Source organism: Malus sylvestris, chromosome 14, assembly GCF_916048215.2.
Source record: "Malus sylvestris chromosome 14, drMalSylv7.2, whole genome shotgun sequence".
In the NCBI taxonomy this organism is placed as follows: Eukaryota; Viridiplantae; Streptophyta; class Magnoliopsida; order Rosales; family Rosaceae; genus Malus; species Malus sylvestris.
In genome coordinates this window covers 24,406,393-24,432,272 of record NC_062273.1, presented here as the reverse complement: position 1 = coordinate 24,432,272, position 25,880 = coordinate 24,406,393, and the positions used below count along the sequence as shown (strand labels likewise).

The 25,880-nt window shown below is 36.4% G+C and overlaps 3 protein-coding genes and 1 long non-coding RNA gene across 4 annotated transcripts; 1 reads left to right on the top strand and 3 right to left on the bottom strand.

Moving 5' to 3' along the window:
* The first annotated feature begins 4,598 nt into the window (after positions 1-4,598).
* LOC126600903 (high-affinity nitrate transporter 3.2-like) lies at positions 4,599-6,395 on the top strand. The gene is made up of 2 exons (XM_050267605.1): positions 4,599-4,976; positions 5,712-6,395. Exons 1-2 carry the CDS (start codon positions 4,844-4,846, stop codon positions 6,188-6,190), a joined length of 612 nt encoding a protein of 203 aa, XP_050123562.1. The 5' UTR covers positions 4,599-4,843; the 3' UTR covers positions 6,191-6,395.
* A 1,289-nt stretch (positions 6,396-7,684) lies between these two features.
* LOC126600770 (manganese-dependent ADP-ribose/CDP-alcohol diphosphatase) lies at positions 7,685-10,072 on the bottom strand. The gene is made up of 2 exons (XM_050267416.1): positions 9,907-10,072; positions 7,685-8,896 (listed from the first exon to the last, which is right to left on the bottom strand). The coding sequence occupies exon 2, from the start codon at positions 8,875-8,877 to the stop codon at positions 7,870-7,872; it is 1,008 nt and encodes a 335-aa protein (XP_050123373.1). The 5' UTR covers positions 8,878-8,896; positions 9,907-10,072; the 3' UTR covers positions 7,685-7,869.
* Positions 10,073-16,749: 6,677 nt separating this feature from the next.
* LOC126598890 (quinolinate synthase, chloroplastic-like) lies at positions 16,750-21,005 on the bottom strand. The gene is made up of 7 exons (XM_050265269.1): positions 19,978-21,005; positions 19,376-19,660; positions 18,965-19,183; positions 18,650-18,829; positions 18,024-18,524; positions 17,127-17,291; positions 16,750-17,036 (listed from the first exon to the last, which is right to left on the bottom strand). The coding sequence occupies exons 1-7, from the start codon at positions 20,779-20,781 to the stop codon at positions 16,956-16,958; spliced, it is 2,235 nt and encodes a 744-aa protein (XP_050121226.1). The 5' UTR covers positions 20,782-21,005; the 3' UTR covers positions 16,750-16,955.
* Positions 21,006-22,483: 1,478 nt separating this feature from the next.
* On the bottom strand, positions 22,484-25,379 carry LOC126598894 (uncharacterized). The gene is made up of 2 exons (XR_007615008.1): positions 25,298-25,379; positions 22,484-24,402 (listed from the first exon to the last, which is right to left on the bottom strand). It is a non-coding gene; the product is annotated as an uncharacterized LOC126598894 (long non-coding RNA).
* Between the last annotated feature and the right edge of the window lie 501 nt (positions 25,380-25,880).

Below are 25,880 nucleotides of genomic sequence, written 5' to 3'. Positions count from 1 at the left end.
CAAACTCTGCTGGCAAAACTGTTTGCGTATTTGTCTCATACAAATACTTTTTTTTTATTGGTAGTTTAATTTCTTACTATTTCATTGATCATGCTCAAAATACTTCAAAGGAGTAGAATTCTCTTCTTTCCAAATTTTCTTTTTCTTTGGTCACTACCTATTTGAACAGTCACGATTAAGTTACGTTAACATCTTATATTGACTTCTTTATAAAGAGAAAAAAATAAAAAATAAAAGTGTGAGAGAAGGGAAAAGGAGAAGAGAGGATCTTACTCCACTTCAAATTATTAAAATAAAAAGGGAATTGCTAGCAAGACCCGCCCAAAAATCGACTCTGCAAAGACTCGTTAGCCACTTAGCTTTTCGACCCCTATTGAATTCCAACTAGGGCCGATGTCTTAAATAAAACAAAAAAAAAATACAAATTGTTCATCAATCCTGCAAGAATTTTGTACTTCAAATTATTAAAACATTTGTTTCTGCACTCAGAAATTGAGGCATCAAAAGAACCTATTATAACTTTCAAGTAATATTTGGCTTCAATGAACAATAGATTGATGAAACTGCGATGCTACCAATTTATAACTTTAAGTTTGCGTTTGGTATGTGAAAAGAAATAATTTTTCATGTCTTTTTTTAGGAGAAGGGAAATGCAAATTCTTTTGTTATGTTTGGTTACAATAGCAATGTATGTAGGCATGGAATATCACCCTTTTGGGATATAATGAGCACTTCTAATTGTCAATGAGGATATGTTTATCATAAAATTATATCAATACCAACAACGGGTGGAGGAATTCACTTTCCCCCTAATTTCTCATGGGCCAGGAAATTATTTTCAAGCCTGGACTTGCCAAATATGAGAAAACCTTTCTCATTCCCGAGCATACCAAACGCAACCGAAGAGTTGTTTTTGTCAAATTCTAAATATGTGGACCAAATTGCTATATGACCTAAACCACTGGGGTCCAAAATGTAATTAACTAAAAAAATTAATGCTGCACACCTTTTTTGTGTTTTTGACAAACATGTTCAAACTTTGTTTTTGTGAACAAGCTGAAACGAATATCCTTTGGTGATTTTACATATGCTTTATAATATATGTATTTTTTATGGCGTATTTACGTAGGGGAAATGAAATGAGAAGACTGAGAATTACACTTATTTTTAGTAATTCAAGTGTTTATCAAAAGTTGGGGAAGAAAAATATATACGGAACCCACTTAAAATGGGGAATCAAACTCTTTAAACTTCCGAAATTGGATTCTTGATATTGATGTAGTATTTGGATTCCTCGAAATCAAGCCCATTAGGAATCCAATTTTGTACCCATATTAGCCCATGGTTTTTGCTAATTCCAAAACGCTCCTAGTAGTTTTAGCCCAACTCCAATGAACACTCCTGTAGCCTCCAACAGACCCATCTCTCCTTCCCAATTTCCGTTGGAGATGCTTCAACGTGAAGCAATTATGATTTTACTTCATTCTAACTCCTCCTCATTGCAACCGCTCTTGTTCTGATTATGAATTAGTAGACGAGCTAGTAATGTCACTGAAAACTTTGAGAACCATTAGGATGATATAGTCCACAACTTTAGCTTCTATATTGGCTTCTCGGAAGATATGCATGAACAATAGTTATGAAAACTTACTGTTGAGGTAGTTGATAAAACCATCAAAACATGTTTAAGGCCTATTGCAAAACTAGAAAAATATCATGAGCTTGTGACAAAACCATCAAAACATGTTCAAACTTGCACTACTTATGTGAAGGAGATGTTGATCCATGTTCAAACAATTAGTATAATTTATTGGGCCTAATTGATATCCATTAACAATGATCATATGGGGCTTTAAATATTTTAGCCCACCATAAATGGAAAGAGATCCTTTCCGGATCTCATCCACCAAGGTCATTGGATCAAGTGATACGGACCCTTGAAATTTGATCTAACAGTTAAAATTATTATAACTTTTAAAGGGAGCCTCTGTTTTTAGTCGTTAGATCAAGTTTCAAAGGCTCGGATCACTTGATCCGGTGGCCTTGGTGGAAGAGATCCAGAGATGTTCTCTTTCCCTTATAAAGTCTATAAATATTCAACACCTACTTGATTGGGGCTGGCTTCAAGAAACATCTGCTCCACTTTTGTGGCAATTCTTATATGAAATATGATTAATATATACATATTTTTGTTTTTGTTATTGTATTTAATTAAGATGACGTATTTGTTCTCAACTTTCACGTATCTGTTATAAATTAAATAGTCTGTCTATCTGAACGTATCATTTTTCAGTGCTTATTTCATTCTTTTTATAAATGAAGGAAACAATTAATCATGAGTGACCAACACCGCCATAAGTCATAGAGTTTAAACTCTAACAAGACATATATGAACCGTCAACTCAAAAAGGGTCATCTCTAAAAATTCACCCGCAAATGACCCAAATTGATCAAAAGGGTCATTCTCTAGATTCACCTACAAATGACCTATAGTGATTACATTTATTCAAAAAAATCTTTAATTATTTTAATCCTTCTCATTGATCCCAGAATCTAATTAAAGAGAAAAATATGTTAATCTCATCTTATGCTTGCATAAGCTGTATTAAAGTTTGATCATGGATATAATCTCTTAAACTAATTTGCGAAATCATGAAGCAATTTCGTTGACTTTGGATTGAAGAAAGTACATAGTTGACTCCTTTCAATAATCGTGTGCTTAAACATCTTTTGATTGTCTCACTTGGTTGCAGAGTTTGTTTGAATATTAAAATTGGAGGCTTTCTGCCACTTAACAGCTATGCACGCTATAACATTCAATTTAGCTATCATGACTCTAAAAGTATTCAAACTAATATTATATAGTATGGAGTTTATCAGATCACCACGTTGGTTTGGAAGTGCTTATGTAAGAATCAATTTTTACTCATAAACTATTCTTGATTTTTATTGGAACCACAACAAATTTTTATCAACGGAAATGGTTAATGCACACATTTTTATTTTGGTGCACAACTTTTTTTAAAGTACAACGGAAAGGTTGTTTTTTTTGTGAAAAAAAAATCATGATTTGAGTTGTCAAAACATCTTTTTTACGACAACGCATGATAAACGACGTTGCTCATAAGCACACGTAGTTATCAAAAAGCGAGCGATTTAGTTTCTCCAAAAAAAAAGGCAAACTTTAACCTATTTCCTATAATTGCAAAGAGAGTTAATTTTCACACACCTATTTTAATCTCTCAAATAATTCTTTTTATTTTTAATTATTTAACCAATAAAATTAACCAGCAAAATGTGTGTTTATCGTTTCTTAATCTGAACTCTTGCCACCCACTTGGTGATTCGTTTTTTTTTGGTCAAGGGGAAGATTTTATTCCAACAAAAACACAGACTTAGAAACAAACCTAAGCAAAAAGAAAAAAATAACAGAAACAGAGAATGAGCCCAAAAGCCCAAAACCAAAGAACATTCGAGAAGCACCCACTGCCTTCTCCACCGATGATCCAAGGAACTGCCAGCCAGTCGATTCTCCGACCACCGCCGATCATCTCCTTCATTGACGTCTCCTGTGCACAGCCATAAGTTAAGGGTAATCGGCATCCAAGCGAAAGAGGCCAATCACCAGGTGGAAGCTCAGAACAAGTCTCAAGCAACAATGTCACAAACGGCAAACACAAAGGAGAGCGTGATGGTTTGGAAAATACCGGAGCCGGTGCAAGCGTCGGAACTCTACACACGAACTCGACAGAGGACATGGCTGAAAAACGAAGCAAGGAAGAACCAGGAAGAAGAAAACCCACGGAGTTGGAGGAATTGGATAGGCCGAATTGAAAATTAAGGAGAACCAACAATAGATGCAGGAAGAAAAGAAGGAGAAAAGAGAGAAGAGGACACAACACCCGACCCCAACCGAAGCTAGGGCTGATGCCACAGAAGAGTTTGGAAGAAGGTCTCACATAAGCATTTTCACAACGGAAAGAAAGAAACTCTCACATAAGAGAGACTATGAAATTGCAATTTATTTTCCCACCCGAAAAGTGTTTTTGAGCGGTTACTTGGTGATTCGTTTTGTTTGCCCTTTACAAGACATAGAGGACAAAGAGGAAGAAGACGTTGGGCCACCATGTATTGCATATCTTCTCTTATCACCTTCCACCACAACTTGGAACAAATTAAAAAAAAATTAAACCTACTCAAAGTCAATCTATAAACAAAACCCCAAACACATCCAGCCCAGAAACCTTGTCATCTCAATACTCTAATACCCAAAAATTATACAAAAAAACTCACAACCCCACCCTTTCAGTGCACTTTAAGGCCATTTTATAATCCTCTCCGAATCCTCTTTGGAAGTATCTAGATGATCTTTTAATCGTATCCGTTCATCATAAATTATACGGTCAATTTTTATCAGGTACCTCTTGTATTTAATTTTAAATAAAATTTTAAAATAATTTCTGACAGCACGATATAATAAATGAACAAAATTAGATGATTCCCGGTATCTTCACAAAGTAGATCAAGAGAGAATCCTCATTCGTTTAACATTCCCATAACATATTTAAACAATTTTTTTCCTAAAATATCCGCATGTTTTGGATCCCTAATCTCACATATTCCAGCACATACTTTGGGTCTTATGAGTCTTTCGACCTCTTCTGCAAAAACCAATTTCTCACTTTTTAAATATTATTTCTTTTTAGTTTTGAATTTTGGGACTTGCATATAAAGGGAACCCTAGTGCCAGTTCATATCATCATCACCTCCAGAATCAGATTCTAAAGTGTTCTCTCCCTCTAGGATTTCAATCTTTGGGGGATCTGCAAGTAAAACTAATCAGATGGCATCTCATGGGATTCTGTTGGCTTCACTTCTTGTGCTCTCTTGCTTATCCCAAACCTCCTATGGGATTGTCCTCTTTTCTTCTCTCAAGGATAGTCTCTTTGTTACTGCGTCACACGCAGAAAACCAGGGTAAATAGTATAGATATTTTTCTTGAAAATTTGCCAAGTTTCTAGTCCAATATCTTGTTTCTTCAATTGGGTTTCTATATATTTTCATTGCGAGTCATGAATTTTACAGTTTCCAAATTAGGAAAGGTAAACAAAATTCGACAGGGATATGATTTCCACACTCTTTTTATCTTCTACACTCCATCCCTCTCCTCTCCTCTTCGGTTTATTCAATCAAAAGAGAATCAAAACACGAAATAAGAGGAGTGCAGAAGATAAAAACGCGAGTGTGAAAATTATTATCCATATCAAAACACGAAATAAAAGTCTCCAACTTTCTAGTCCAACCTCCTTACTTTGCAACTGGGTTTTCTATATTAAATTTCTGGTCCAAAACACTTTTTTTCACTTTTTCATTAGGGCTTCTTTATGTTTTCATTGCAATTCATGAATACTAAAATGATTTCTGCACTTTTTTATCCACCGCTCAAAAGAAAACGATAGCGTGAAAATCACTACCGAAAACCTCCAACTTTTTAATCCATACTCCTAAGTCTGCAAAATTTTATCATTTTTCCTAAATTTGCAAATTTTACACATCCCAAAGCATGGGAAGATAAACAAATAGTCAAATACACAAAAAGTCTCCCACGTTCCTCTCCAAAAACCTAACTTCCCAACTGGGTTTTCTTTATATTTTAATTTTAATTAGCAAAATACATCCAATATTAATCTTAATCCATGATTGTTTCGCAGTTCTGAAAGCAGGGATAGACAAGCTCACCGTTTCATGGGGGCTAAACCAGAGCTCCGAAGCCGGCACCGACTCAACCTTCAAGACCATCAAGGTCAAGTTATGCTACGCGCCGGTGAGCCAAGTCGACCGCGGGTGGAGGAAGACCGTCGACAACCTCGCCAAGGACAAGACATGCCTGTTCAAGATCGTCGAAAGTTCGTACACCAGCAAGTCCAACGACAGCGTCGAGTGGACCATCGAGCGCGACGTGCCGGGCGCCACGTACTTCGTACGCGCCTACGCCTTCAATGCCGCGGGTCAGGAGGTGGCGTATGGTCAGACTACGAACGCCAAAAAGACCGCCAACTTGTTTGTGGTGAAGGGAATCAGCGGCCGCCACATGTCGCTTGACATTGCATCGGTTGTCTTCAGTGTTTTCTCGGTTTTGTCCCTGGCTGGTTTCTTTATTGCTGAGAAGAGAAGGGCAAAGTCGTCATAAAAGTAAAATATGCATTGGTCATGTCGTCATAAGAGTAAACGCTTAAGGTTGGGGCAGGGCAAGATTTGAGCGTGCGCTAACGGTGCCACGGGCATTTAAATTTTCTTTACATGTACAAGATATTATCAAATTACTCTTCCAGCGCTTGTAATCTGCCTTTATCATTGCGTTTAAATCTACACAAAACATGCAACCTGTTTCAAAACGAGAATCTTTAATGATAGGAAATCCTCCTGCCCGCTCAAAAAAACTTATTTTGGTGTACTAATTAACCTGAAATATTTCAATTTATAGATAACAAGATTGAAAAATAAAAAATAATAAAGAAAATGCAACATTAAAAAATGAGAGGCCTAAGTTTGGAGGTTTTGAACTTTAATCCTTAAAGAAGTTTAAAATTCAATGAACTCCTGGTGTTAGATTGAATATAGATTTTAGTATTTAATAGATATTTGTACCATACTTGACCAGGAGGGCCAATCACAACGCGACACGTGTCGACATCAGAAGCCAATCATAGCGCGACACGTGTCAACATCAGAAACCAATCACAACACGACACGTGTAAATGTCAGAACAAAACTAAAAACTCTCTTCTATTAAAGGAGATCATTCTTCTACAATATTTCCTAATGTCATTTGTACTAAATTATTCACTAGTACTCACAAAATGAGAGCTTGAACCTATGTACTTGTGTAAACTCTTCACAATTAATGAGAAACTCCTCTACTCCGTAGATGTAGCCAATCTGGGTGAACCACGTATATCTGGTGTTTGCTCCCCTGTCTCTATCCATTTACATACTTATCCACACTAGTGATTGGAGCAATCTAGCGAATGTAACAAACTTAACACTTTCTGTTGTACTAAAGTCCTCGTCGATTTTATGCATCAACAATAGATATCTTATTTAATGTCATTACATTAAAATTAAAATTAATTATTATTATACACATTTTAATGTCATTACATTAAAATTAAAATCAAATTTTAATCTTATATAAGATATTTTTCTAAATTTCATCTTATTTAAAGATTAAAATCTAGTTTTCTATTTTATTTTTTATAAGAATTGACTGATATCATGAATGCTAAATTGATCTTTGACGTATGTTAATCTCATGGTGAGATTCTCATACATCAACGGTTAAAAAATTATGAACCATCGAAATTGTAATCAGTTTAGTTGTTCGCCACTGGTTTGCGAGAAGTGTGCAAGATTGGACGTGCCTCTCAGCCCGCACTTTCTGTCTACTTGGAATGTACGAACATAGTGGAAATTAGTATGAAACTATTAGGTCAAAGGTTAGCTGGAAGAAATTTGTCTTAAAGAGCATTTACCTTTACACCCGACGGACGAGAATGAGGTACCGTGTTCGATTTACGTCTCACACAACACAGCTCGTATCAAAGTTATAGCAACAGTGCAGCTAGTGTTCGGGGAACAGACCAAGTTTTTGCAGAACAAAAATGCAAAGCAACAACATATGTAATGACAGTCAAATAGTGAATTTGTATATAGCGTTCCCATAGGAGTACAGATTACAGAACATGAGAAGCTTGCCTACTCTCCCAAATCAATGCAAAGGGAAATAATTAACAAGCCCTTTTGAGCTTCTGGCGTAACTATTATTGATAATCATACATCTCCAAATAACGTATACAAAGTTGAAAAGAATTAGTTGCTAACTTCTTGATGCCGTTTATCCTGTAAGTGTGCTTGAGGATTGAATAGCATGTCTGTGCTCGCCATTCGGTCAGTACCATTGAGTGAAAGCTTATCATCATAAACATCTATGTACCCATAAGCATCTGTTCCGGGAGGGCACTCAAGGGCAGCTTCAAGAACTCTATGGTGAATTCCATGGGAATCAACTGCGTGGCCACCTTTGTGGTCGTGGCCAGCTAGGCAAACCTTCACGCAGTTGTACCGGTGTATCACACTCATGACTTCATCGTAGTTCCACAAAAGTGCTTCTTTGGTTGATACCCCGGGATCTAAAGGCAGATGACAACAAATCACTACTTTCTGTTGCAAACTTGTTGCTTCCTGAAGGATGCCGTCTAACCATTCTAATTGTTCCTTTCCAACAGCTCCGTTGAACATAAGGAACCTTCTCTCGAGGCCCTCCAGTCCAGACGGACTGTTCTTATCTGAATTTGGATTTTTCTCTTGAAGGAATTTCAAAGCCTCGATTGTACATGGATTATCTTGAGGCCAGCCAATAGCACTGATATCATAGCCATCCAAAACAACAAATCTGAATTCTGGGGCTGGTGAAAAGTCGTAGTAGGCACGACCATCGACACTTGGAATGTTCAATATCGGAATTAATTTGTTGCGGGGAAGATTGTACAGGCAATGATTACCAATCATATGATAGACGGGGCCATTGAAATTCTCAAATCCGTCAACAACTCTTCTTACAGCATTCAATGATTGGTCGTTTGGGCAAAAACCATCAACAATGTCCCCAAAATTGATCACAAATTTATGCTTCTTCTGATCATTCCATCTTTGGACAGCCCTTTGCAATACAACAATGCTATGACGATAGTATCGTGGAACACCAAGGAAAGAGCAGCCATCAGGAATATCAGCATACTGAACGTCAGAAATTACCCCAAACGAAAATAGAGGTTGATTCCCCCGCACGCTTGTTAAGCCATTTGTGCTGCCCATCATGTAAGCTCGTATCACAATCCTATTAGACAGGATGAACAAATTATTGAAGCTCGATGCATTACAAACACATTGGATGTGCAATCAAAATCTAAAGTAGATTAGCTGTCATCCTCTGCCACACTGACTAAATCCATAATCAACTATGATAACCATAAATTGTTAGCAGAAGTAACGCATACACGAAACATCTATGCAAGTTGCGAGTCCAGAACATGACCTCTCCATCATCTACATAATCAGAATTTTTTTTCATATATCTGGAAACAATTTCCAGATCAGTTTATGTGCATGCAGATTCACTCAACGAGAATGAGGATGCAACCGAAAAGCTAAGAGTTCCATCTTGTCTAAACTCGTAAGTTGCAAGCTATGTTGCACCAATACTTCAAATTTAGACAAGCGTGGGTCTCGGATACCTACACCCCCACAATACCTTACCATATCCGTAAATTGCAGGTTTCTATTTTGTTATGTTAGAAATTTGCCGTATCGGCGTACTACCCCTACCCGTATCCGTATGCGTGCAACATAGGTTGCAAGTAATTAGTTACCAAAGTTTGGTACTGAATTTGTAATTGGTAACACTAATCAACCAAAAGGGTATAAATCCTAGATTTTGTATCTTTGAAAAATCTTTCAAGCATATGACCTAAACCCACACTGCATTTAACCTCAGAATCTGTCTTTGAATGCAAAATTCAGCTCCTGGGTTATTAAAATTCCAGAATTTGAGTGAACAAACCAAATCATAATTCAGACCCAAAATTACATAACAAATCAGAAGAACATGAGACAATTAACATAACACATTGCCAGCAGCTGCAACCGAAAATAAATAAATAAAAACCCATAATTCCGAATTAAACTAATCGTAATTGGGTCGACTTTTAATTGAATTTAAAGTTTTAATCGCCTAATCCTCAAAATTAAACGGTACATTAGATTGTTAAAGAAATTAGAACAATGGGTTTTCTAAATTACAACAAAAATTTCGAAAGAAAAGAAGAATAACGGGGAAGATTAACGTACCAGGTGGGAGTTTATGCAGAGAGACGAGGAAGATAACCCAGTACGACGCCGTCTTATATGCAAAGACGAGGAAGTTGGAATCGGACTCGGATTTGGCTTTTGTTGGGTTACGCAAATGTGCACCCCACTTTCTTCTCTTCACACTCAATCTTCAACCAAAAGTCTTTTTTTTTTTCCTTTTAATTTAAAAAAAAATTAAATAAATACTGAAATTATGTATAAACCGCTCGAAAGAATACAAGTTTTGTTTTGGGCAGAAGGAACCAAGACAGTACAGCACGACAAACATATGAGAAATTTTTTATTACGACGAAATCAGTGATATACATTATGTGTTTTTATATAAGTAGTAGAAAATTTTATTTTTTAAAGTATTAACTTTTTAAAACATATATCTTAGTATTTGTATAATGACACATGATGTACTACCCGTGTGTGCCGATCATACTAAAAAATCTCTCCAAACAAACGGCTTGCGGTGTGAAAATAGTCCTTTTCATTGCTGGCGGAATTACCAGATTTGCGATTTTTCCATCTCACCACAACACCACCGACGTGGGGAAAATCACGTGGTTTATGTGGGCCCCACATTGCTCTTGTTGTTGGAGGACGTTACTATGACATTTTAACATCATTTCTAAAGGAGTTGTCAAATTTTAAATCTAAAATTTAAATTTGAAAGCTTATGTGGTATTTGGCATCTTTTAAACTTTTGTTTTTCAACCGATATGTCAAATTTTAAACATAAAATAATAATTCATATGTATTTTCTTTGCATTGGGAATGAAAAGAAACAAAAGGATAATGCTTTAAACCAATAAAAAATTAATAAAAAGCATTTAATAATTAATTAAAAAAATCTGAAGCTTCTGTTAAATTTGGCCGCAAGGGGGAGATATGTCAATCCATGTCATGCCCCTTCAGATTTAGCTTTTTGGTTGGAAAACTTTATCACTGTCTTTTGTTATCGTTATTGCTAATTTAGACAATTTGACATCTTCTTTGGAAACGCTCTAAATAGACAACGTTAATTGTTGTCTTCAATTTTGTTTTTGTGGGTAGGAAACCATGTATTTTAACTTCGAAAGTGATTTTGACACAAACGTTATTTCTAAACTTTCTAAGCAATTTTGTAACTTATTTTAGGACCTTTATTTTATATTACTATTTTCAATGATTATTTTGAACAACAATATGCAAACCACAATGTCTATCTTACTTCACTTTCTTCACACAAAATTACTAAAATTTTCAACGTACATATCGTGGTGAATAAAAGAAAATTATGGCAGGCATGAAAGCTAATCCAAAACTTAATTGCTAAAAAAGGGGTAATGTTAATATTGCACACAATTTTTGTTAAATTGATAGCTACACACAAAAATAAAAGAAAAACATATGGGACACTACCAACGCGCTTGGTAAAAAAATGTGACAAGTTCCAAGCACAAGAGTGATCAAGTGAAATGATTAACGTAGATAAATACATTTAAGTTGCGCATAGTGGCAGTAGCGCGCCGTTAATAAAAAAAAAGGTATTTCACATGCGCTGAAGCGCATGTAGAAAGGCTAGTGTATTTTAACTTCAAAAGTGATTTCAACACAATAAACATAAATAAACATAAGTGTGTATGATTAAAAAAAAAAATACAAATATCATTTTCATTTGAACCTTGCCATTTTTTTTGGGAACTTTAACGAAAAGCACCCGGTACTGTTCACTTTAATGAAAAACCACATTTTTACACTAAAAAGTCAATCCTGGTACTATTCACTTTACCCTTTATTTTGTCCTTATCATTAAAACTCAAAGTTTTCAAACCCTTTTTATTAGTTTTCATTTTTTTTTTCATTGCTAATCCATTCAATGAGTCAACAGTTGTTAGGTATCGAATTGAGTATATATGTGTGTGTGTATATATATGTATATATATGTGTATATGTATATATATATGTGTGTATATATATATATATTCGTAGAGCTCATTTGCATGTGCTTTTGAAATGACTGAAAATACTTTTGGTGAAAATATTTTTAGAACCAATCATTAGTAAAGATGAAAGTAAATCCTGAAAAAATACTTAAAGTGCTTCCTGGAAGAAGCACATAACTGGTGCTTCTTGCAGAAAGCACTTTAAGTATTTTTGAAACCCAAAAATATTTTTTCTAAAAGCACATCCAAACGAGTCATACGTTAATTGAGCTTGAAATTAATACTAGTGGTAACTTTTTCATTAAATTAGTTGGTGAAATTTTTTATTATAATATTTAGTTTTCAAATGTGAATGGAAAATTTTCTAGTTGTCACCGTTTCATTCAAACGGTTTTGTTGTTTGAAATTATGGTTGGTGTCAACCTTTCTGAAGAGGTGGGATCATCCATCGTAGAGGATGCAATGCATGGTTTTGTTGTTTAAAATTACGGCTGGTGTCAACCTTTCTGAATAGGTTGGTTCACCTTACCTTTTGATTAGTTGTATACCTTAATAATAAAAAGGTGCCGGTTTAAAGCCAATAGACACATAATTTAAGAAAGAGTGACATGAGTTTTATATAAACCCAAGCATACTCCACTCTTAAATAATGAAGTTTTCATAGAATTAGAGTTAATTTTTATTCTTGAGAAATAGAGTTTTTCCACTATGTTTTTTCATTCATTATTTCTTTGTCAAATTTTAAGTTGTGTCTTGAGAGTACAAAATATATAAAAAAAAGTTCGCTAGAGTCCTAAGATTGTGGTGCTTCGACTTCGGATTATGTATTGTTGAATCCTGGGAGCGTCTCCCACAAGCACAAAGTATGGGTGAAATTCTATCTTTAAGACATTGCATTTGTGCAAGCCTCAATCTCCAGGTTTGTTAGTATGGATGACAAATGAACCCATTAAATCTAATAACCGCCTGAATGTGGCTAATTTCGGGATGAAAACTCAAGTATTTTCCGGATATGGAGAAAATTGTGAATATTATTTGATAATTTGTTTTGTCTTTCTTCTGTAGTGGCGGTTGTATTTGCTTTTGTCATCCCTTCTCTTTTTTTCATGGGACCAATTTGTCTTAATTTGCTATCATATTTGGCTTATCATGAATACCTCTAGAAAGTATCTAAAGTGTTGTTACGTTTTCGATGAGTTGATGTGGATATTTAATGACATAATTAGTATCTATTAAATTATAATCTGTCTGTTGAATTGATAATTTTTTTTTGCATTGACGAAGATGGATATATATAACTGTTAACCGATGAAAATCTGTTACCCGATGGATATAGTTATGGATAATCCCTGATGATTAATTTGTGGTTATGTATATGATTAGTTTTTGTGATTATGAGGATCATGAATATAATTTTTCCGTTCTCAAATCAAACAGTTGACATCCTTATTTTCTCAAACTTTCTCTCTAATTAATTGTTTATATAAATCTCATACACAATTGATGTTGTGATTTTTTTTTTTAAATTATTAGTAGTGTTGTTTATATTAATTTCATACACAATTGATGTTGTGAATTTTTTTTGAAAACTAAAGACTAGAATTGAAAGCTTGAGAGTATGAAAATTGGTTGAACTGAAGTATTTATTCATTGACTGAAACTTCAACATAAATACACGTAGAAATAACAACAATAGCTAAAAACATGGAACAACTAATCCCATGATCGACATACTTCAAAATAAACGAGATACTCCTAATCTGTAGGCAATCCAAAGTTCCAAACTGAGAAGAATAGGACTTCCACTATTCATTCGCAGATAATTAAACATTAATAAAATTAATTCCCATCAATTCTGGTTCATGTAGACCTTTCTCCTGTTCTGGCTACGTTTTTCGAACATCTCGGAGAGAACCAGTCTGTTTAGCTCTATGCCCTTAAGCTTCTTGTTGTCCCTCTTCACAGAAACAATGCTCTCTGGATAAACAATAACTTGATTATATTCTCGATTTTCATTGTGATGAATCAGAAGATTGTTGAGCTTTCGTGCGACTAGGTTGTTGGAGACAATACGTCTATTAGCGGCTGCCATAATAAGCTCATCCCTCTACCAAAATGCCAACGGAAACTCAATACCTGGTACATTTTGATCGTTAACCATTTGCTCCAACTTCTTCTAGAGTCATCCATCACCCACATATCGAAGACATTATCCCGGTCATGGATTTTTCCACGTAAGAAAAAAATAGCGACGGATTCATTCCCCAATGCAAGTCTACTATATCTTCGCTCTCTCTCAAGGGTACTATATGGATCTGGTATTTCATGAAATACCTCCTCGCCCATGTCAAAGGAAAGGATGATACTCTTAGTCCATGGTACTTCAGCAGAAACACCAGTAAAAAAAATACCTTGAAGTAGACGTAAGTGGAATGGATCCGCAAGGCATCACAATCGATATCACACTCGATCTCTCTCCACGAATGAGCACCTAAAGTGTATACCTCTACTGTAGGTTTATAAGAATAAGACCACGGACGAACACTAACAACCTTGTAATTTTAGCTTTGAAATCGTACCCGAACCCCACAGCTTTTGGTATAGGGATATACTGTCCCTACACAATCATATTAGATGGTGATGGAGATGAAGAAGGCGAGACTCGGGAAGAATCTCAAATTCCTTGATTGCTGGATTGAATAAAACAATCTCGTCAGGACAGTAATCGTCATGAGAGGTAAAGTTTAGACAAATAATCCCATCACAATGACCTGCAATCGTACTCATACTGCTATTGTGAGGAGAAATTCCTTGATACCTTTGTTTTCCTATCGTGAGGAGAAATTGAAACTCCTTTGCTTCTTCCTCCCGCTTGGTTTGGACTGTCTTTTTTTCGTACTCATACTGCCTAGGGTTTTCTTCCCTGTTTCGCTCTTAATGACTATAGGCTTGTTTGGAAGTGTTTTTTTTTTTTTTTTTGAACAAATAATAGTATCTACACGAAAGGAGTGGGGGAATGAGCTAAGCCTTATAATGAGTTTGTCATAATAATGTGGTTTAACTTCGTTTTTGGCGAGAATCGAACTGAAGATTGCTCACTTATAAGTGAAGATGAATTTCACTAGACTGCAGTACTAGGCCAGAAGTGTTTTAAATGACTTAAATCACTTTTGTGAGAGTGCTTTTGGAACCAATCCTTAATAAAAATTCTGTGTATTCCAAAAAACCACTTAAATGCTTTGTGCAAGAATGCAAGTGCTCATGGAGCTAAAAAAAAATTTGTCAAAAACGTTTTTAGTCATTTCATAATCACTTTTGAACAAGTCCCATAGTACATTTAAAGCATAATTTTTTGTTGTAGGATCATTCTCTTCGAGATCAAGGCCTAAATTTGAGTCAAGTTGTTTACAATTACTCTTGGTGGACAATCTGTTTTTTTTTTTTTTTTTTTAAAGGCTAAAACCTACCTATAAGTCCTCAAAAAGGCTTATGGCTTGACTTTGAGATAGGATAGCCTCCTCTTCTTTAAACTTTAGAGAAATTATGATTTAAAAAAAAAAAAAAAAAGTGAGTATATCAAATAAAATGGTAAAATGCAATTGTTTAGGAAATTTTAGAAATTTAAAACGAAAATTAGGAGCTATTTATTATTGGGCTATTGGGCATATTTTAGCATCACTTGTGATATTTTTAGCTTCGCGAACTCGATTTTAATCTTACTTTATTCTCTGTAACTTAAAAGTCACAATTTTACTCCCTAAAACTCAAAATTCACTTTACTTTGCCTCCTGAAACTCGGTTTTGATCCCAGTTTGCTCCCTGAAATTTGAAAGTCGTCTCTATAAAACTTAAAATTGCTCCACATTGTCTTAGATCTGTTAATTTCTCTATAAAACTTAATATTATCTGACCGTTGAATGTTTACGCATAATGGAGATTTGTAACAAAATTTATTGCACGTGGAACATAGTCTTATTGGGAGTTGGATCCCACATATGTTTTAGGAGGCGACCTATAAGTTTATGGGAGAAGAGACAATCCATAAGTCAAGAAGAACAAATTTTGAGCTTAGAGGAGTAAAGTAGTGACTTTTGAGTTAACAGAGAGCAAATTGAGATTAAAATGGAGTTCTAGGGGGCGTAGCTATAAATAAGGGTTAGTTTAGGGTTACTGTGCTAAAAAAAAAGCGTTGTTTTTAGAAGCAGGGGTACAACTGCTTCTGTTTTCTACTGTTTTGGACCTATGATTTTGACAAAAAGCAATTTTTTTTTTTCATTTGCCAAATACAATTTTAACCTCATCTTTTAAAAAGTTGCTTTTAAAATAATTTCAGCAACTTAAAAACTATTATCTCACTAGTATTTTATTATAAACATGTCAAACTTTTATTAAATTTTTAAATGCTTGTTGGAAGAATATTTGGAGGAAACATTTTCTCGTTTCTTGTAAAGCACATATGAAACACTTTTTTATAGTCGAAAAATGCTATTAACCATTCCAGAAACAATATCAAACAAGACTTTTTGATACTGGATCACATGGCTCATATTGTTGCATATCTTCATCACAATAATTGGGGAAATAATAGGCCTAGAGTCCTTGACGATTTGAGAATGGAACCCACAAGCCCGCCTCAAATGTTTATTAGAACTCAAAGAATTTTGCTAAAAACAGTCACTCACGCGCATGTAGCAATTGAAAGTCATGAGCCCACAAGCTACTATATGAAGTACGTTTCTTACTTGAAATACAAAGAATCCATGGTCTACAACTTCACTCCCTAATGTTGACATACCTGGAAAATGGTCATTGTTCTGACGGCTATACAGTTTCAATGTAAAAATCCAATATTTTCAGTAAACCTCAGCACCAATTAATAAAGAATGTCATTGTTCTGACGGCTATACAGTTTCAACGCAAAAATCGATGTTAATATAACTTTCATTTCTATAGATCTCTAAACACTGAACTATGCTGCGTGTAATTAAACCAGTTAAACTGCTATGATCGTCGTGTATGATAAAAGAAATTGAAGAAATGCCACTACAAAGTTCTGGACATTCATGATAATCTGCTTGCAATCAAGGTTGATCTTATGTAGGCTAAAGCTTTCACTTAATTTAACAACACTGAGTTTCCGTCACCAGACGGATGAATGATCTGGGAAATAAGCTTCTCCGGCAGCTTTTTAGAGGCCTGCAAAAGATATCCACATAGAGGTGAATCCAAAAACTCATTAAGCTCCTTATATGTAATGTAATATATTTACTGTCCTGAGAAACTAACCTGGAAGTGCCTCATGTGCAGTATTGGTTCGCACCCAACATCTGCTACTGACTTCCCATTGGGAGTTTGAAGTTTAAATCGGCTGGCCTCATATGCGGAAAGGGTACTATTCGTCCCGGCAGGCAGGTGGTGGCAAACTTTCAGGAGGGAGGTGAGAGAATTCATCTGACAGTTTACACGAAAGGCCACGTGAGAAACCTTAGCTCAAGCATGTCCTAATCATCAACTTGATTTTTTTTTTTTTATCTATACTGATTTAATTTGTAATAAGAATTGCCATGACAAACTGTTACAGAAGAGAACCCGGTATTAACTATTCTTGCAACCATACTTTTCTGAGAATATCCTTGACTCCTACCAATAAAAAGGTCGTACCCAGTGCACAAGGCTCCCGCTTTATGCAGGGTCTGGGAGAGGTGAATGTCGGCTAGCCTTACCCCCATTTATGGAGAGGCTGCTCCCAAGTCTCGAACCCGAGACCTACCGCTCATGGACGAAGGCACTTGCCATCGCACCAAGTGCGACCTCTTCCTTGACTCCTACCAATACTTGTAAAAAATATTTTCAGATGTCTTCCAGGATTTCATCAGCCAATTACACGGTTATGTAACAATACAACAAGCACGCATCATAAAAAGAAGACCCTGCGTTGAGCATTGCCCCTGTTATGAGGGACCTGAATACTACGCCAAGGCTAGTGTTCGTTTTGAGATACATTACAGTCTGCAGACGCTACAGCCAATGTAACACACATGCATGTACCATATTTAGACACGCGTTAGACTGGATAATTTTGTAACAGTTTGGTTATCTCAGACATATAGCATGGTAGAATATTTAAGAACATATTAACCCTTGTAAACTTATCGAAGTCAAACTCAAAATAGGAATGCTAACCTTCATGTATGGGCAGGATGCACAGCCGCCATTGATGGAACATCCCTCCCCACTGGAAACTCCAGGTATAACAGGTAGTATGACATCGCCTAGTTTTACAGAGTTAAGATCTGGGGAAGAACTTGATGTTGTCACTGAATCTGATGAAACTGGAAATACAATTTCTACATTAATTTCTGCTCCTCCAGATCTTGCAGAACCTAACAAACTACGAACTGCTGCAACAATTGAAGTCACCATTCCGGATTCCGTTCCTAACACAAACTTAAGGTGCTCACTGACATTTCTATCCAAAGCCTCTTGAATCCTCTGTTTTATGAAATCTAGTATGTTCTGGGTAGAACCCACAACCCCCATTCCTCTTCTCTTTGCTTCCATTGCCAATGAGAACATCTCTCCTGGGACCTCAAAATGGGCAGTTAGATATGCATCACAGTACATTTCTTTTATCCTGTCGACAACTTCATTTCCAAATAAATGATGCACTATGCATGTCCCGTCCTGATACAATAGAGATAAATAAGTAGTGAGAGGACCATCATCAGAAAATGCAAGGAAAACTGATTTCCGACGCTATGAAATGAATTTATGAATAGCACTAAAACAAGCCATGAAAGTACACGTACCTGGAAATAATGTAGGCGAGGTAGCAAAGATCTGATTGAGTCTCTATTATGTTCTGGATGTATCTCAGCAATTTCTTCATCAGTCATCCTAGCCATCTGCTGGAGTAATTCTCTAATATTTGCACCCATGTAGGAATCAGGTCCGTACCATATGTTTGCATCTGGCACTTGAACAAAAGCCTGCAGAAGACAAGGAACTCGACGTTAGCGAAAGTACAATAGCCAAAAGAAAAAAAAATGAGTGCCAGTTGCATTTGGAAAGAGACATTGGGGAATTCCAAAACAATTAAGATAAATGATTCTGATCCCACCAACCTGCAAAATGGTTTGGACAACATTTGAAGATGTGCACGTAATTGTTGGCACAACCTCATGAGCATATGCTTTTGTTTCTAGAGAAGTATTAATGTAGACAACGTGCAACGAATGTGGAGACCTAGAAGCTGCCTCAAGATAGCTCATGTACGAAGGACTAGATGCAGCATCTGCCAATGAACAACCAATACGTTCATTTGACATCCTGTACACACCAACCTGCAATCAAAGTACATGAAATGAATATATTTATCAACTGTGTCACCAGTATGTGGCGCCAAACCAAGATCCAGTTAACTTTACTATAATTAAGGCACACTACATCGTAAATAGCGGAGCCAAACCAAAATAACAAGAACAGTACATGTTTTACATTTCTTACTAATACATGAATAGAAGCAAAGGAGCTACCTTTTCAAAGCCAGCCTGATCAAGTATAGCCCGGACATTTTCCGACATAAAATCAACCCCCAAGACTGTAATGTATTCGCAACCAGCTTTCGCCATATTCACAGCAGAATCCGCCATGACCAATGAATCAGATATATGGATGTGAGGCCAATGTTTCTGTGCAGCAGTTAAAATACCTTGAACCTCTGGGTCCATGTAAAAATGTGCAACAACCCCAATTTTCTTTTCCTTCAACACATTAACAAGTTCCTCAACCTTCGATTCATCGGGAAACAAGTACCTCGCCTGCAATTTAATATGCAGATCCAACTTAGATTACAATTAAAAAAAAATCATACATCCACTAATCTAATACAAATGATAACGACAACTTTGGAACTGCTTTTGAATGGCTAAAAGTGATTTATGACAAACAAAAGCGCTTCTAACTACATTTAGCAAAAACATAAATGGTACTGGGTCATAAAAGCATTTTCGGATAAGCACCTGGATAAGCACTTCGCAGTGCACTTTAATTCTAAGAAAAGCACTTCTAATAGTACTTACGCGCTCTACGCACTATAATCATACAAATCAATCAGAAACACAATCCATTAGCTAACCTGGGCCTCAGCAAAGCTGCCCTTTGCCTGAATCCCATCGGCGGTGACGACGAGCGACGGGAAAGGCTCGAACGGCGGCGCACCCTGCCGTTGGGCGACCAAAGCCTTAGTCTTTTTCTGCATACTGACCAGCACATTATGCCACGTGTTAACCCTAGACCTCTGCGCGCCCGGCAATCCCACATTGAGCGACGACAAGTCGTCGGTCTTGACCAGTAACACCTCCTCCGGCGACGCGCCGTCGAGCACCGAGACCAGGCAGGAGCAGAACCCCCTGGTGATCTCGGAATCGCTGTCCGCCGCAAATCTCATCTTGCCCTCCTCGTCTATCTCAGCCTGCAGCCACACCCGTGCTGTGCAGCCCATGACCCGGTTGGAATCGACCCGAGCCGAATCATCAAACGGCGGGAGGAGAGCCGCGTAGTGCAACAAGCGTTTAACTCTGTCGATCGGCTCGGCGAGAGATTGGAACTCGGAGATCAAAGTTTGGAGCTTTAAAGGGACGAGCTCGGCGGTTTGGGAGGAGGTGGAGGGTGAGAGGGTGAGGGCGGAGCAGGAGAAGGGGGAGGCGGAGATAGGGTTTTGGGGAGGCGGCCGCGGATGCTTTAACGGGTTGGGATTGGAAGACGGCGGCGTTTGGATGCATTTGAGGGATTTGAGGAGGGTGGGCTGGGGAGGAGGCCGGAAAGTGGTGAACTTGAAAGGGAGTGACTTGTTGGGCTTGAAAGAAGCGGAGGACGATGAGGAGGAGGAAGAGGAGGAGGAGACTCTCAGCGCCATGGTTGTTGCAGAAGACGCATCCATTGGGGAGGAGAGAGAGGGGGAGAGAGGGGGTTAAAGGTGGAGGCTTTGATTGAGTGGTGGAGGCAGAGAGGCAGAAAGCAGAGGCTTTAAATGGATTTTGCTGCTTCCATGAACTTTGCCATAAAATTGAAAGTTTATGTAAAAAGGGAATTTAGCCAACCAACAAGGCAAGAACCAACCAATCTATATAAAACTAGGCGCCAATTTATTAAAATAAGGAAACTAATAGGATATCGCAGCCCATCCTTTGAACCATTGGGTCCACAATATCAACATGGAAGACAAAACAAAATTGGGGAAGTTGACTCATCAGTTTTAGGATGATCAAATTTGGGTATCCCACTAGTGGAAGAGCTACTTGTAATTTCCTTCAGTGTGATATTATATGCTTAGTACAACACATTACGTAATGGTAAATTTGAAAACGATATCTGGGGAATAGTTTTCAATTCAGTTTATCAAAAGAAAATCGAACGAGATAGATAAGAAAAAATCATGACCATAAAAAAAAAAGAAAACTAATGAAAAGGGCTTGAAAACTTTGAGTTTTAATGATAAGGACAAAATAAAGGGTAAAGTGAATAGTAACAGGATTGACTTTTTAGTGTAAAAATGTGGTTTTTCGTTAAAATGAACAGTACCAGGTGCTTTTCGTTACAGTTCCCTAAAAAAAATGAGAAAATTGAAATAAAAAAAGACGATAATAAATATAAGAAGGGTGATGCACTTTTTCACAATTGCAGTGGTGTAAGTGATGCAACTTTTGCTGTCATTCACCACCAAATCATGAATGATCTCCACCAAACAATTTCTTGGCTCTTTCCACTACAAAATGGAAGAAATGTGTGGCTTGTAAGCAATTTCCTGGCTCTTTCCACACAAGACAAGAAAAGTGTAGTGTCCAAGTGGCCAAGTAACCAAAGGTGGAAGAAGTAGAAAAAGTTGATGGACAAGTAACCAAAGTCTCATTGTGCCCCACATCAAATGCACTTTTCTTACCCCTTCCATACAAGTAAGGGGTGGCGGAGGTCCGTTTGGGTTCTTCCATCCATCTTTAGTCTAAAGTACGAAATAGAAAAAAGCAAAAATGGTAGGAGAAATTCTTCCATACGATGTCTTGTAAGCGACTGCGGCGGTTCTTTCACAATAGGACTGGGCTGCGGCGTACCGTGTACGACAGTGATATGGAACCATGTTTGTGCGTAACAATGGAGATAGCCAAGTCCAGGTGATTTCTTCTTGTGCATGATTTAATTTGGTTAGGAATTATGGAATGCTGTCTGCGGTCCACCGATATATAATTAGGAAAATTAATGAAAAATGTTTGAAAACTTTGAGTTTTAACGATAAGGACAAAATAAAGAATAAAGTGAATAGTACCATAATTGACTTTTTAGTGTAAAAATATGGTTTTTCGTTAAAATAAACAGTACTGGGAGTTTTTCATTAAAGTTCCCATAATTATTTGCCATAGTCTTCCAACAACAAATCTCGTTGACGAGTTGAGTGAAAGGAACATTGTCATATAGTAGGGATTCATGAGCTTATTTTATCAAAAGTGTTGAAAATTTTATCATGTTTCGGTACATGACATGCATTGAACAACGAAAAATTTGATGTACAGATAAGAATCTAGTGACAAAAAATCCAAAAATAAAAAATCTCGATGCATACTATGCTTTGATGTGTACTAGAAAACCTATGAAGTATAATATCATTATGTAATTTAATGAAAACACTGAGAAGCCAAATTCAGTTAGAATTGTTGTCAGTATGTTGTTTTGTAATCTTGACATTTGTTTTGTATGTGCGTGGCTTTGTCTGTCTTTGTCAGTATCAAGACTCGTACAAAATTCATGGAAAATTCAAATGCAGAATCTGCATCTTCCACAGTAACAAATCCCAAAAGTGATTCCTTGTATTGATAGTGTTGGCCTTTGAAATCATTCAGGCTGTCCACAAGCCTCTCTGCTAGAAACTCCTCTGGCCTCTCCCAAATTTTGTGGTCTTTGTGGATTTCCCATGCATTCACATACACTCTTGTTTTCGGAACAAGAAAAATTGCCCGCGCTTCGCTGCGGATTTTAAAACTATTATCCATAATGGGCGTGAATAATTTGCACAGGAAGATGCATTACAAAGGCGACACGAATGGAATCACATCCTAAAATGAACCAATGCATATGAACAAATTCCACCAGAGTAAATCCAACAAAATCACAAATCAATACAGGCATCTTAAAGAATTCAAATAACCAAGAGATAGGTGAAGAAAGCTGATAAGAAACCAAACAGTGTGCAAAATTCAAATTCAACCTCAGCACAACACACACACACCAAATTCAGATTTGGAAAAACCCGGAATTCCCCAAAAGGCCACCACATTTTGAGATCGACTTCCAAAATTCAAAAACACACTCAACATGCAATCAGTGAAATCAATCAATCTGGTTCAAAGAACCGCTTCCCACAACCACTTCGAAAATCAGCAAAATGAAAACAAAAATTTAAAGCTATGTCTCAAAACATTAACTCCAAAAGTTATACAACTTCACTCTTCATAAGTTTAAGAATTGAGGATTACAAATGCCAGAGTATGTTGCCGATCCTTAATTAACAAAAATTGTAATAGCTTTCGGCAGCTATTCTTACCCTTTTGCAGCAGCCTTCTGTAGTACTCTCATTTTTTTCTCAAGCATTTCGATCATCCGGCAAACATTTATCAAAACTGATTCAGATATAAATTTAATTGTATCAACCAACTCAAAGAAAACATAAAAGAACTACACAACGAAGAAACATTTCAACTTCCACCACAACCTCTCAAACTAAATTCTAAACTACCCACAAACCTAAAAAGAATCATCAAGATACCGAAATTTTGAAACACAGTAAATTTGGCAAATTTCCAAAACCCATGTCTATAACAATCTTTGCATGCACACAAATCAGGTGAGAACATGTGAAGACTATATATTTCAATTAAGTTTATCTATATGGAGCAAAACAAAACAACCGAAATTGGTGAGCACATGAGTGGAGAAAACAGAAAGGATCACAGTCCATTTATATGAAGGGTTTGAAGATTTAGTGCAGGGAACAGTTGGCTAGCAGGTTATAGAGTCCATGAATACAATTAGAGCCCTTTGAATTTCTTTGCAAGAGAAGATTTATATGGAAAAACAACATCAAATATACAAATATGAAGGAAATTTGAGGTTTGTAGTTCTTCTAATCAATCAATTTTTTACTACCGAAACAATTGAATAGTTAGAGAGCTTTAGATAATACTATACAGTATTTATAAGGAAACGATCTTCCTCAATCTACAACTGCATCTCATTGCAGGACTATAGAAGAATATTTTAAAAACCTTAATGGGGCATGTACCTATTATAGACATCTGGGGGTTCAACACAATTCAAAAATATTGCAAGGACTACCAATAGTAAAGCAGAACTCAATCGTCAAGACAGAATGGAGACAGAGAAAATACGCCAAAACAAATAAAGAAAGTAAGTGCAAAGCTTACAGAAGGGGACTTGAATGATCTTTATGGACCACAGTTTGTAAAATCGTTAAAGATTATCACTGGAAGATGGGAATTGTTCTCCATTGGACCTAAGGATCATACACCCAACATCAAACACCTCATCATGAACAAACCAAACTAAACTTTCATTCAATTAAGTCTCAAACACTTTAATTAAGTTAAAAAGAATAGTCCAATTCTACCAAAACTATATACAGAAACCCAGAAAAACGGAACAAACAGTGGTGCAAAGGTGTATAATGACACTAAATCTTCAAATGAAATTAAAAAAAATAAATACCCAAACCAATATAAAAGGCAAAGTCATCCTTAGCAACTGTAAAACAACAATTAAAAAACGAAACCCATGTAAGTTCACAACAAATTAAAACGCCTAGATCAACATTAACATAAAATTAGCCACAAACCTAGAGAAACCAACACTAAATTAGACTAAACTAATAAGACATAAGCTTCAAATCAAATTCCAAATAAAAAATTTGGATAAAACCAACAACAAAACCACACCTTGTTCCTGTTCTGTCTCCCTTCTCTTGCTTTTCTCTTTTGCCTACTCCCCACATTAAGCCTTTTTATCCTCATTTTTTCTCTTTTGGCTGCTCACTTAACCCCCATTTTTTTTTCTCTTTACTTTCCTCGATTTCCAGTCCCCCCTTTCTTCCACATCTATCTTTTTTTCCTCATTTTTTCCATCAATACTCTTGACACTAATTCTCCATTCTTTTTTATCTCTTAATTATTTCACTCAATCAAAACATGGGATCACATTTTCTCAAGCAGCCCCAAAAAACTGACCAACCCAAAATCAGAAAAACATCCAAACTAAAACATACAATCACCTTTGTCCAGCAGCAAACGATGAATTAGAAACACAAAATAAAGGAAAAAAAAAACAGAAACCGCAAAAACCCAAATGCAAAAAGAAACAAAAGGGTGTTGCTTTGAATGTAAACGGGGAAATACCTGAGCATCAGAAGAAGAGGACTTATCATTTTCTTCATTTGGAAGCGACATGACTCTGCCAAATGGGATTATAAACCTACCCAAAATACATAAAATTTATTAGAATTCATCGCCAAACAAAAGAAGAAATCATTTTTCAAAAGCAAATTTGATATTAAATCAAGAATTTAAGAGTATATGTATATCAGCTCAGAATTTATAAGTATACACATCGTGTAATTGAATTTATTGAACTGAGAGAGGGAGAGAGAGAGAGATGAAATTACTTGCCTTAAGTGGGGAGGGTTTAACAAAACAACGCCTTTGGAGACCCAGCCTTTGAGCGGCTGCGGTGCCTGGTGTGGCTGTGCGAGACAGAGAGACAGAGTTTGAGAAGTAGCGATTAATTTTTTGCATGAGAGAAACGGAATAAAGTAGAAGACTCGAGAAGAGGCATCTTCAACGATGATGAACGCTCTATAAACAAAATCCCCAAAATCACAAAAAGGAAATTTGAACACAAAATCCATTTGTAAATCCAAAATCACAAAAAAGAAATTCAAACAAAACAAAAAGGAAATTAAGAGAGAAATGGAGACGAGAG